This window comes from Panthera onca, chromosome A1 (assembly GCF_046562875.1).
Source record: "Panthera onca isolate mPanOnc1 chromosome A1, mPanOnc1 haplotype 2, whole genome shotgun sequence".
Classification (NCBI taxonomy): Eukaryota; Metazoa; Chordata; class Mammalia; order Carnivora; family Felidae; genus Panthera; species Panthera onca.
The window spans coordinates 123,827,933-123,840,327 of NC_138339.1; the positions used below are offsets into that span (position 1 = coordinate 123,827,933).

General features: G+C 41.1%; 2 protein-coding genes and 1 long non-coding RNA gene across 9 annotated transcripts in view; 1 reads left to right on the forward strand and 2 right to left on the reverse strand.

The window, feature by feature from the left end:
- Positions 1-2,645, reverse strand: part of MATR3 (matrin 3) — a 29,529-nt gene extending 26,884 nt beyond the window's left edge. The window contains exon 1 of one of the 6 annotated variants that reach the window (XM_060637820.3): positions 2,621-2,645. In XM_060637820.3, the coding sequence (XP_060493803.1) occupies positions 2,621-2,623 (3 nt within the window). In that variant the 5' untranslated portion in view covers positions 2,624-2,645. Of the gene's footprint in view, positions 1-1,905; positions 2,098-2,136; positions 2,270-2,620 lie in introns of those variants that run through there. The other 5 variants (XM_060637813.3, XM_060637815.3, XM_060637821.3 and 2 more) reach the window with 5 other exon arrangements.
- LOC132682444 (uncharacterized) overlaps positions 1-12,395 on the reverse strand; it is a 154,210-nt gene that overhangs the window by 135,005 nt on the left and 6,810 nt on the right. The window contains exon 5 of one of the 2 annotated variants that reach the window (XR_013557084.2): positions 5,930-8,262. The exons of the other annotated variant lie outside the window; for it this stretch is intronic. This is a non-coding gene — a long non-coding RNA (uncharacterized LOC132682444). Of the gene's footprint in view, positions 1-5,929; positions 8,263-12,395 lie in introns of those variants that run through there. 2 annotated transcript variants of the gene reach the window in all.
- The window catches only part of SIL1 (SIL1 nucleotide exchange factor), a 287,743-nt gene continuing 277,990 nt past the window's right edge, over positions 2,643-12,395 (forward strand). Inside the window, exon 1 of the mRNA XM_060637836.3 lies at positions 2,643-2,730. The gene's annotated coding sequence lies outside the window, so the exon portion shown is untranslated. The remainder of the gene's footprint in view (positions 2,731-12,395) is intronic.

Genomic DNA, 12,395 nt, shown 5'->3' on the forward strand with positions numbered 1-12,395 from the left:
TATTATAAGGTGAGTCTGAATCACGTATCCAATCAAGATGCAAGTGTTCTAGAATAAACCTACAGCACTGCCCATTTGACTATTATTATTACCACCACCTCCTTGAGCTTTAATCTTCTCTCATAAAATTAAAGATTTGAATTACATTTTATTTCTGAAGTCATGTAAGACGATTTACTTACATTCCTCAGTTGTTAAAATTTGTTTGCCTATCATTAGCAGACTTGTATTATTACTTAGCCTTTATGCTTCCCTAAAAGTGTTAATAAAATGAGTATGTTTAAAGACTCCTTTAACGTACATAGTCATCAGGTCAAGAGTGGTTAAATCCCTTCCAATTAGTTGAAAAGGCTATGTAAAGGCAACTTCACTTACATATAGCTGAGAAGGGAGTTATGTGAAGATAAAGGGAAAATTTCCTCTCTGGGTAAAACACACGTTAATGTTATAACCACATAAATGTTTTCAAGGGCAGAAATGTAAATTTAAAGCACTTCACCACAAACAGCATCTGGCTAAAGAGCTCTTCCTAATCTTACATAACCAAGCACAACAATCATTTAGTACTTCAATTGTGTTCAATTTCAACTTTGCAAAAAGATTCAGGTTAAGTGCAGAAGGAATACAGAGTTTATGTAACAACAACAACAACAAAATCTAGCTCTACTTTCATTTCTGACAGTATTACCGTTGAAAAATTATGACGACAGACCGCGCATATGACTGAGCCATTGACTTTTCCAAAGGATATTTTCAACCTTTATTTAAATAGTCTAAAATAGAAATTTTCCCGCCGAGTACAACTGTTTCAATTTAACTGGAAGAAAACTGTCTTTTATCGACTTCTTAAAAATTTTAAACCAAGCTCTAGTCACCACACAGAACGCATCATCAAGACAAAATCTCATGACTAAGACCTGGGAATCAACGATTCTCACATTATTCCAGCGCGCTTGAAGACTAGAAATTTCGGAATCGCCATAAACGTTCTAGAAATATCTGGCTAGAAAACTGTAACTGATCCAATAGGAATATTCCACAGAATAGGGCCACAGAGCAGGAAAAACATTTAGAATTATTCCATGGCACATGGGAAAAGTCCCTGTAAAACACCGAACAAGGCACAAAGCTAGCAATGAAAAGAACAACGATGCGCCTACACCACGGTACTCCAAACCCTTTGTCTGGAAACCGGAAGGTCCCACAACATACGATCCTCTCTAGAAGAACGCAGACTGATAATATTTTAATAAAGAGGAAAGAAATATTAGGTGACTCTCTAAACAAGAACAAGTATCTTGGCTCGCAGCCTACTGCAGGAGGCTTTCTCCACGACGCAATAGGAAAAACAAGCGTTAACGTTTCATTTTTCGGCCATTTTTACGCGATGGGGGTGGGGAGGAATTGTTTCTGAGGTCCAGCTAAAATCCCGCGCGCATGTGTGTGGGCGGGGGACAGGGGAGTCTTAGAGGGCGCTATGAAGCGATGGGCGAAGAGCACAGGGAAGGCCGTGAACCAAGAGAATAAAGAAACGCTCCTCAAACGACTAAGCTGTTCAGAGTCTGCGAAATCCTCCATTTTGCGGCACATTTTTAAGGGCAAACAGGAAAAACAAAACAAAACAAACACCTATCTGGGGCTGGCCCTATTCCAAGACTTCTCTGCTTTAACTATTCTCCCCAAACGGCAGGCCCCCAGTGGACAGTCAGTCCCTCAGGCCTCGAGCGCTCCTCCCTTCGCCTTAGCGCTGCAGTCCGCGTGTAACGGGCTCGTCGTCCCGCCCCCGCCCACAGCAAGCCTAGGACGCGGGAAGCTCGGTCGATCTGCTGCCCTTCGCGCCCCCCGACTCTCCTGCCGCACCCCGGGCCCTTGGCTGGCCGCGTGTCTCCCCCCGAGACCGCTCACCTCCGCCGCCCGAGGAGGCTGGTTGCGCCGCCACTGCGCTCCTAACATGGCGGCCGCCGATCAGGCGGCTCACATACGCAGCGAGGAGGGAGGCAGAGCGGGCGAGCGGGAGCGAGCAAGAAAGGCGCGCCGCCGGCTCCCCACGGCCCCTGTCGCCGTCGCTGCCTCCTCCCGGCGGACGCGGAGAGCCCCCGGCCACCCCACCCCGATTCTTACCCGCTTCACGCCTACCTTAAGGAAAGGGAGAGGGAAAAGGAGAGATACCTCTCTCCTAGCGAGCGGGACGCGGAGGCTCCCACAATCCCCCGCAGCAACGGCGAGGGTAAGAGGTGGCAGGAGCGGCTGCAAGAACAAACCCGCTCTCGCGAGAGAGTTCTCCCCCACCCCACCCCCTCTCAGGTCCCGTTTCTGCGCGCGCCAGGCCCCTCCTCCTACTCAGTGAGCGTATACTGCTCGCGCCGATGGCGGTCGTTGTTCTCTAATCCTGTAGCCCGCCTGTGGCGGGAAATGGATAGAGAACCTGTTTACAGGTTCGAGTCCCATTTCCCAAAAAGGCTTTCCCCCAACCCTTGAACTGCATGATGCAAAATTTAAATAAGGGTATGCGTTAGAAGCGAGTCACAGGAGTCACTAGTTAGACCTGATTACTATTCTGATTATTTTCCTCCGTATTTGCCGACAAGTGGCAGCAAGCGCCAGGCGAGGGTACCCATACCATTTTCGTTGTTTTTAATCTCAGTAATTCCGTGGAGAGTCATCGAGGCGGAAGATAGCGAACCCAGCCCATCGAAAATACCGCCGCCGCCACTTCGAATTTGACTGAAGGTAAAACAATCCTGAGGCTGATGGAGGTTCCCGAATTGCATATGTGAAAATCCTGAGCTAAGACTGAGAAATTGCAGGTAAAGCTGGAGTTAAGGGCCATTTCCCTGGATTTTCAAAATTAAATGCAGAGGAACAGGCAGTCACCAGATGGCTGAGTTAAATGAGTGAACATAAATACTAATTAACAGCACTCGAATTTTTAAAATCTTCAGTATGCTGAATCAGATTCGCATCTTTGAAAAATCATTCAGGGTACTCTGTGAAGATAGTGGAGAGGGCAAAGATGAAGACCAGAGACCAGTAGAAATTTGAAGAGTAGTTTAGGCCAGAACTCAACTCTTGTCAATTTGACTGAATATGGAAGTTGAGGGACGTGGATGAATGACAACTGTATGGTTAGCAGTGCAATTAACTGGCTCTGGAAGAGTACCAGGAGGGGAGGCTTAAGATGTTTGGCATCAATTTTAAAGGAGTGGCATTGGGTCTTGAGCTCATGGAGGAAAAAGTGTGGGTTACTGGCACACTTGAGTAAATGGTATAAATGAAGCAATGATATTTGAAAGATAAGCTGGAGATAGCCTAGTGAAAAAAGAGGCCTTAGGACCTTGAGAAACTAACCAGGTAGAGCTGCATGGCAAAGGAGACCCAAGTGAACGCAGAGGTGGGGGGGGGAAAGCAGAAAGGTTTGGGAAGAGTAGGAAGGCACACAAATTTTACTGCCTTAACAGCCAAAATACTTAAAGGACCAAGTCATCAACAGGGTGAAATGCTATCAATAGGGAAGACTAGGACTAAAAGCATCCAACAAAAAATTTAGCAACATGAACATCATTCTTAACTTTATGGACTTGCTTCCAGTGAGAGGAAGTCAGACTGTAGGTACTTAATGTGTTGAAACAGGAAGCTGGAAATTACCCAGTGCAGAAAAGGTTTGGCTATGAAGAGAGTGGAGAAAGCAGGGTTGAATTTTTTGTTTTCCTATGAGAGTTTTGAGCACAATTAAAATGATTGCAGAACAGAGCCGCCTGCGTGGCTGAATCAATTAAGTGTCCGACTCCTGATTTCCACTCAGATCATGATCTAACAGTTTGTGAAATCAGGCTCCGCCCCCTCCCACTCACACTTGCTTTCTCAAAATAAACAAAGTTAACCATTTAAGAAATGTTGACAGAAAGGGTTGTTAGGAAAGGTTTGGTTGAAAAAAGAGGTTAGACAAGGGACAGTTCATAATGGACACTCCTAAAAGAAAAGGATCCAGGTAAAAGGAGGTATGTCTTTAACAAGAGGCAGAGAAGATGGTGTGGAGTTTTCATTAGATTTGGTTGAAGACTTGGGAATTATAGTTAGGTGACTTCAATTTTGTGACTAAGTTATGTCTGAGGGCTAGAGTCAAACAAGAGAAACTTTTAAATAGCCATGAACAGTGGAACTATAATCCCACATCTCCATGTATGTTGTATAAATAAACAACTGAGTAAGTAATGTTTAAGCCTACTAGTTAGCTCTGGAATGAAATTTTGGGGGATCCAAATTCTTCAGTGAATATTGTATCTTCCTTCCATTCAAAACCACATCTGCTTTCTAATTGGTGAGCCTTTGATTCCAACAAAGGCTAAGACTCCCCTTTGTTGTTTCCAGCTCTTAGATGGAACAAGAGGCTCTGCTCCTCATGGAGAAACATGAATGCATGTTAGCACTAAGATACACACTTACCCATGCTTTTGTATAAGGCTGTAATGCCATCTGGTGATCATACAAAGAAAAATCAAACTTTTTCATTGAGTAATTATTTATTGAGGGTCTGCTTAATGGCTCACCAGCAAAAACACATTGGAAACCAAAGTTAATACAAGGTTTCAGCTTATCATATGCCTGTTTCATGAAGGACATAGTACAAGGATGTGGATTCAATGACAAATTGCCTACCTTTTGAGGATCGTAGTCTGATGGAGATTGGACAAGGAATCTGGCCTCAAGGTAGGCCTGGCTGTGAGTAGAGATGGACCAAGAGCTCTATATTGGTTTGGATAACTTGGGAGTGGGTGAGGTGTGCACCAGGTGTGGTAAATAATGAGGCAAAAGCAAGAATTTCTGCTAAGACCTTGAAAGGTCTAAATGACAAGCTTGGTACAACTATGTTACATGACTTTAATACCAGGAAAGAGCCTGGATTTGAGCTGATAATGAAGACCTTTCAGTTTTGACTAGGAGACATACTGAGGACATACATTTTGATGCCACATAATCACTAAGCAGCTTATTAATACCTTATAATTACCATAATTTTGAGAGTAAGGGACCATTATTCTTGTTTTACTAAGATTAAAAAACTTGCACATGATGCAGCTAAATAGCAACAAAAAGCAGGATTTGAACCCAGTTCTATATAAGTCCAAACCCAGAGCTTCTGAGCATTATATGGTACTGCCTTCAGCAGAGCTGTAGTCTACTTGGAGGGGCAGCAAGAGGGGGTTTAAGAAGGAATTTTTGAATAGGTATACATGTAATAAGTTTCAGAGAACAGTTTTCCCCAACTTGTTCCCCTAACATAAAGGCAATCCACCTATCAACCATTTCTTGTGTATTCTAAGGATTTTCTATTAAGAAACATTTTTTATGTGTATGCACATACTCATATATATACACATATGTGAATATGAATGTGTGTACATTCATATATACACACACGCATATATATATAAATGTGTGTGTGTGTATATATATGCTTGCTATCAAAGATGGCCACAAATTCTTTGCCACTCTTCTTATAATAATGAAATCAATTTCACCTCTATCTGAATTTGGAAGGGCACTGTAAATAGAAACAGCTTTGACCAATAGAATACAGAAGTGACTTTTTAAAAAAATTTTAATGCTTGTTTATATTTGAGGAAGAGAGACAGAGACAGTGTATGAGTGGGGGAGGGACAGAGAGATCAAGACAGAGACCAAATCTGAAGCAGGCTCCACCTCAAAAACAGTGAGATCATAACCTGAGCCAAAAGTCAATTAACTGGACTGAGCCATCCAGGTGCCCCTTTACTTTTTATAAAAGCAATCTCTTTGCCAACCCGGCACTTGAACTCATGACCCTGAGATCAAGAGTCACCTGCTCTACTAAATAAGTCAGCAAATTGCCCGTATATATAGAATTTTATTTTATTTAAAAAAAAATTTTTTTTTAACGTTTATTTATTTTTGAGACAGAGAGAGACAGAGAGAGACAGAGCATGAACGGGGGAGGGGCAGAGAGAGAGGGAGACACAGAATCGGAAGCAGGCTCCAGGCTCTGAGCCATCAGCCCAGAGCCCGACGTGGGGCTCGAACTCATGGACCGCGAGATCATGACCTGAGCTGAAGTCGGACGCTTAACCTACTAAGCCACCCAGGTGCCCCTAGAATTTTAAAAATAGTCACATCGTTCCTTTTAAGTACTCCTCATGGTTTTTAATTTAGAAGGCAAAGTCACTACACTTTTCAATTATATAAAGGAAAAATTGTGCTTTCTTATTGTACTTTCTAAATTTAATTTGTTTCAGAGTCTATTTCTGGACTTCCTTTTATCTGGTTCTATTCATTGAGTAATCCAAGTGCCAGTATCACTGTTTTACTCTTTTTGTAACATTTTAACATCTGATAGGGCTAGTTAAACTTTATTACTAAGTTTTAACAATAGTTATGGTTATTCTTACTTTTCCATCCTGTTACAGTGGAATTTTTATAAACTTAGTTTTCTTTAGGAGATTTATCTTTATGTTGAACTTTCTTGAACACAGGATTTACATTTAAAGTCTTGTCAGTATTACGTGTAACTGACTGAGCCACCCATGCGCCCCTCATATACAAGTGATTTTTTTTTATTTTACTTCTTTCCCCATTCATAATTTTTTTCTCATGCTAGTTACTTCTGATAGTAATTTTGAACAAAGCTGGTTTCTTTTTTTAATAAGATCACTTCTAGAGTTCCTCATTAAGCATCGCACAGCCATTTAGAGTAAGATACTTTTAACAGGTTAGGAATGTTGACCCTCAGCAATTTTAGCAAATGGGGTTTTAGCATGTAGGGAGATTCTTCTTTTTTTTTTTTTTTAATTTTTTAAAAACGTTTATTCATTATTGAGAGACAGAGAGACACAGAGCATGAGCAGGGGAGGGTTAGAGAGAGGGAAGACACAGAATCTGAAGCAGGCTCCAGGCTCCGAGCTGTCAGCACAGAGCCCGACGTGGGGCTTGAACCCACGAACTGTGAGATCATGACCTGAGCCGAAGTCAGTGGCCCAACAGACAGAGCCACCCAGGTGCCCCGGGAGATTATTCTTGAAATAATCTAGGAATGACTTTCCTGCATGTAATAATTTGTTTATATTTATCTATAAAGTCTTTATGCAAGTATTTAGCAAGTATACTACTATATATGCATAACTAAAATGAGAACCCAACTTCAATCCCATCCTTTAAAAAAGTCAATCTTTAGGGTGCCTGCGTGGCTGAGTCCATTAAGTGTCCAACTTGGGTTTGGCTTAGGTCATGATCTCACGGTTCAGGAGTTCCAGCTCCACAGCGGGCTCTGCACTGACAGTGCGGAGTCTGCCTGGGATTCTTTCTCTCACTTTAAATAAATAAACTTAAATAAAAAAGTAAACCTTTGAGGAATTTTTAAAGGTCTTGACATTCTTATTTTGACCCTCACTGAACCTACAGTTTAGTAGTGCTAGCACTGAATAATTTTAATAAAAATGTAAGAAATTCTATCAAAGGGCAAACCTGTGTGTGGGAATGTGTGACCTATTAAGGCCTTCCAAAGGAACGTTTTAAGTTTATTTATTTTGAGAGAGAGAGAGAGTAGGGCAGGGGCAGAGAGAGACTCCTAGGCAGGCTCTGCACTGTCAGCGCAGAGCTCAATGAAGGGCTCAAACCCAGCAACCATGAGATCATGACCTGGGCCAAAGTTGGATGCTTAACCGACTGAGCCATCCAGCCACCCAGAGAGGGACATTTTAAAAAATCTAGGAGACTCACAGGTGATATGACAGAATGAAATAGATGGGGGCTGAAAACAGGCTAACGGGTTTGGCTGTATTTGTTCTTTAAGTGTCAGGAGCAAAAGGAAGCTCAAGCTTCAGTAACAGTGGCCAAGATGCTGATAGCCTGAAAGAAGGTATTTGGCACTTGAAATAGTTTTAAGAAACCAGATGGAAACAGCCATTTCAGTAGTCCCTGCAAGACATTATTCGTTAGTCTGAGTGAGGTTGATGACTGAAGAAAGCAAGCAATTATTAGAATTAGTTGGGAAGACCTGGGGGCACCATACTTGAAAGTTCCAAATCAAACACGAGTTTCTGAGCCAGATTAATTGAACACAGTAGTTCCTGGACCCACTGTGTGACCTTGGGCAAGTAACAGCACTACCTTGTAGGGCTGTTGAGAGGATTCAGCTATGTAGAACGGGTTTAGCAATTCTGGCACATGATCAACACACAATGTTGTCGTTGTAGAGCACCACATGTGCCGCAGTATATTTACATGAATATCCTAAAATGACAAAACCATAGATTCAAAGGTTATTTATTTTTATAAAACCCCAGAGTACACTTGTTAAAATTATCCATTTAAGTCTGGTCATAACATAAGTTTTAAGCTGGCACCTACTTGTTAGTGTAAGGATTGCTAGTAAGAGAAGTTCTTCTAGTTATAATTTACACACAAAGCTGTTTCACACACTTTAATTATGAAGACATTTATAGATTACCAAAAAAAGTAACAAAAGGCGACACATATATTTCAGTTAACGCATGTTTCAAATTGGAACAAATCCTCTGCAAATCCATTATTTTCATTCAATACTTTTTGAAATTTAATTTAGTTAAAAATTTTTTTTAATATTTTATTTTTGAGACAGAGCATGAACGGGGGAGGGTCAGAGAGAGGGAGACAAAATCTGAAGCAGGCTCCAGGCTCCGAGCTGTCAGCACAGAGCCTGACGCGGGGCTCAAACTCACAGACCGTGAGATCATGACCTGAGCCGAGGTAGGATGCTCAACCGACTGAGCCACCCAGGTGCCCCTGAAATTTAATTTAGTTTTAAATAGTTGTGCAGTAGGTTACATCTTCAGAGTCCACTAGAAAATGCTTTGGAAATTGGACATCTTTGTTTTCATGGTATTTTTGTTTCAAACTATTAAAGAATAAAACCAATGCTGTCCATACTCTCAATTACTGGCAAATTATTGAAAAGCAGGATAGATAGGCCTATAGCATTACTATATTTTAGATACATTTTGACGCAAAGGTAGTATTTATCAGCTAGCTGAAGGTCCTTAGTTGTCAGTACAATTGAGGCTGCTTGGCTCTATGGGAATTATGTAAACCCACAGAAGCTGGTGTGAATAATACCTTTCCAAGGACACATGGCATCTGACTGTCTAGCTCTGTGGTAGGCCAGGTGCAATGACACATGTAATGGTTACTCAGATACCCAGGGAAGGTGGCTTCTCTACTGACGTGATATGAGCTGAGATCTCAAAGGAGACAAAGTGGAAAAAAAGATGGAACCAGAAGGGGAAATACCAAGCGCAGAGACCTAGTAGCAAAAGGCTTATCAAGGACTGAAAGAAATCAGTGTGGCCTGAAGGGAATCTGAGGGTGGTAAAGATGAAGATAAGAGGGGTAAGGGCTAGACTGTGTATGGCCTGATAGGCCATGTTAAGGTAAGCAGGGACTATGTCTTGTTCATCGGTTATCCCCAGTGTCTAGGAGTTCAGTTAATAAAGGCTCTAAACTCATAAAAAGGGTGGGTTAAATAGTCTTCTGACAAGATGTGTGATTAGCATATGTCATTCTCTTCCTCTAACTCAGCCCTGGAGATTACAGAAGAAAGAAGTTAGGGATCTGAGAAACTAAATATAAAGATTCCTTGGAGGAATAGATCATGATTAGGTCCTATTATACAGAGGCAAGAAATGGAACCCTAGTGTAGAAAAGGACACAGTGCCAGGAGTGTAGAGGTAATAGAAGGTAGGACTTAAGTTTTCCAGATTATAACTCAGAGGTTTTATGCCTTGAGGGCATCTCCACACTCCAACCCATTATGATTCTAGGGCCTGTCTGGGCTTGGCTACTCCCTAGTACAGGCAGCTGATAAAAATTCCCATCCTTTGCTGTGAGCTCATAGGGTAATCAAATCATCTGAGAACTAGAGCATTCCCTTCCCTGCTCATGCTCTCTCTCAAAAATAAACATTAAAATATTAAAAATAAAAATAAAATGAGCCTAAGGAGATATAAGAACTAAATGTAATATCCTCAATGGGATTCTAGAACAGACAAAAGACATTTAAGTAAAACCTAAGGAAATCTGCAAGTATGGACTTTAGTTAATAACATATTCATATTAGCCCATTAATTGTAACAAATGTCTATACTAATGTAAAATGTTCTTATGAAAGGAAACTGGGTTGTGGAGTACATGGGAATTCTTTGTACTATGTTTACAACTTTCCTGTAAATCTACAACTATTCTATAATCTATTTTAAGGTCCATTTTATCAGCCTTTTTTGAGGTAGTAGTAAAGTCACCCTTAACAAGGAGTACAGAATGTTCTCATATTCTAAAGGCCCTTTATTGGAGTACAGGAGGGCCAAAGTAACAGGCCTTCTAAATAGCAGTAAAGAGAATTGCTAAGCAGACATTCTAAGTATTACCGTTGATTTGTTAATTCAGTGAAATTGTTTTCCAAGAGAATATTGACAGGTCCATTAACTGGAGCTGTTCATAAAACCCTAATTAAGCAACAAGATTCAAGAAGTCATTGTCATTCTTTTAAGTACTTAATTAGTTGCTCTTCCCCAATTGTTTTCTTTTGTGTGAATTCCTAGGCACTGATCCACATTTTTATGTTCCTTTGGGGCCTGCAGAATTTATTTCTCCAGGGTTTTATTTTCCTGATTAAAATTTTGAGAGGTGATCCAAAATTTTAATTCAAAAGTCTGTTGACAGCAATTTCAACCCTGAAGGAAAGGAAGTAAATTATTGATAGGCACCAGGAATGGCACTCAATACTTTCAGCCCCCTACCCATCCTGCTTTAGTTTTTCCTCTTGATATGGTACAGGTCTGAGGCTTGAAACTGAAGCAGAGCAATGAAGAGGGACACTGTGTCTACTAACTGCTTCCTATGACAAGAGGTGGCAGCTCAGGGTTAAAAAGGTCCTTTGAAATGTTTTACTTCATCTTTTCTTTCCTTACCAGGAAATTAAAAAAAAAAAATCAACTCAACAGGGAGTAGTAGGTGACTAATTAACTTCACTCATCAACTAGGAAATCCCATTATATTACTTTAATGGGCATGATTAAGCCACTGAAACCTCCTGGGGTATTGAATACAGTCACTGACTTCAATGATTTATCCTTCAAGTAGCAACAAAGGGGCCCCCTCTCTGCACCTGGGTAGACTTACAGTGGTCAGGAAGGCAATCTGTATGCTCACAGGAGCTTGTGATCCCAGATTTTTAAAATTAATTAACCTATTTATCTATTTACTTAATGTTCTATATTTTAATTTTTTTGTATTTAAAAATTTTTTTTTAAATCTTTATTTTATTTTTTAGAGAGACAGAGCTTGAGCAAGAGAGGAGTGGAGAGAGGAGACACAGAATCCAAAGAGGCTCCAGGCTGTCAGCACAGAGTGAGATGCAGGGCTAGAACCATGAAGCATGAGATCATGACCTGAGCCAAAGTCAGATGCTTAACCGACTGAGCCACCCAGGTGCCCTGATTTTTTTTTTTTTGTATTTTTGAGGGGGGGGGGGGGAATTTTTTTTAAAGTTTATTTGAGAGGGAGATAATCCCAAGCAGGGCTTGATCCCATGAACTGTGAGATCATGACCTGAGCCCAAATCAAGAGTCAGACACTTAACTGAGACACCCAGGTGCCCCAAAAAAGAGAAAATCTTAAGCAGGATCCACACTCAGTGTGGATCCCAACACCGGGCTTGATCTCACAATCCTGGGATCATAACCTGAGCCTAAATCAAGAGTCAGAAGTTCAATCGACTGAGCTACCTAAGAACCCAGTGATCCCAGATTTTAAACTCTGACTTCATGACATAAAGTTTTCCTCTTTTCTTCGGGACCATTTGTTTCACTACCGAGGGCTGAAACTGTGATCAGGCTCTGCTGCAAACTGAAGACTGGTGTTCTTTCTTAGGACCTTTCCTTTAGGTGTACATTAAAAATGAAGAGAACTGCTATGACAAAAGTAAGCCATGTAAAAAGTATACACAACGAATTCCAAATACAAAAAATGAGAACCATTCTATTTGGATAATTTACTAAAGTCATTTTACTCCTCTAAAGTGCCTGATTGCTGATTTTGGCTCAGGTCATGATCTCATTGTTCATGGGATGGAGCCTCTGGTCAGGCTGCATGCTGACAAGGAGGAGTCTGCTTGGGATTCTCTCTCCCTCTCTCTGCCCCTCCTCCACTCATGCTTGTGCTCTTGCTGTCTTTCTCAAAATAAACATTTAAAAATAATAAAAGGTATTTAATACCATATGATAAAGGCTTGCTATAAGGCAAAGGTATTGGTAACAGGGAATTTCTCAGAGACATGTTGGTACTAGCTTCAGCCTGTTACTAATGAGCTATCAATTCCCAAGGCCTGAATT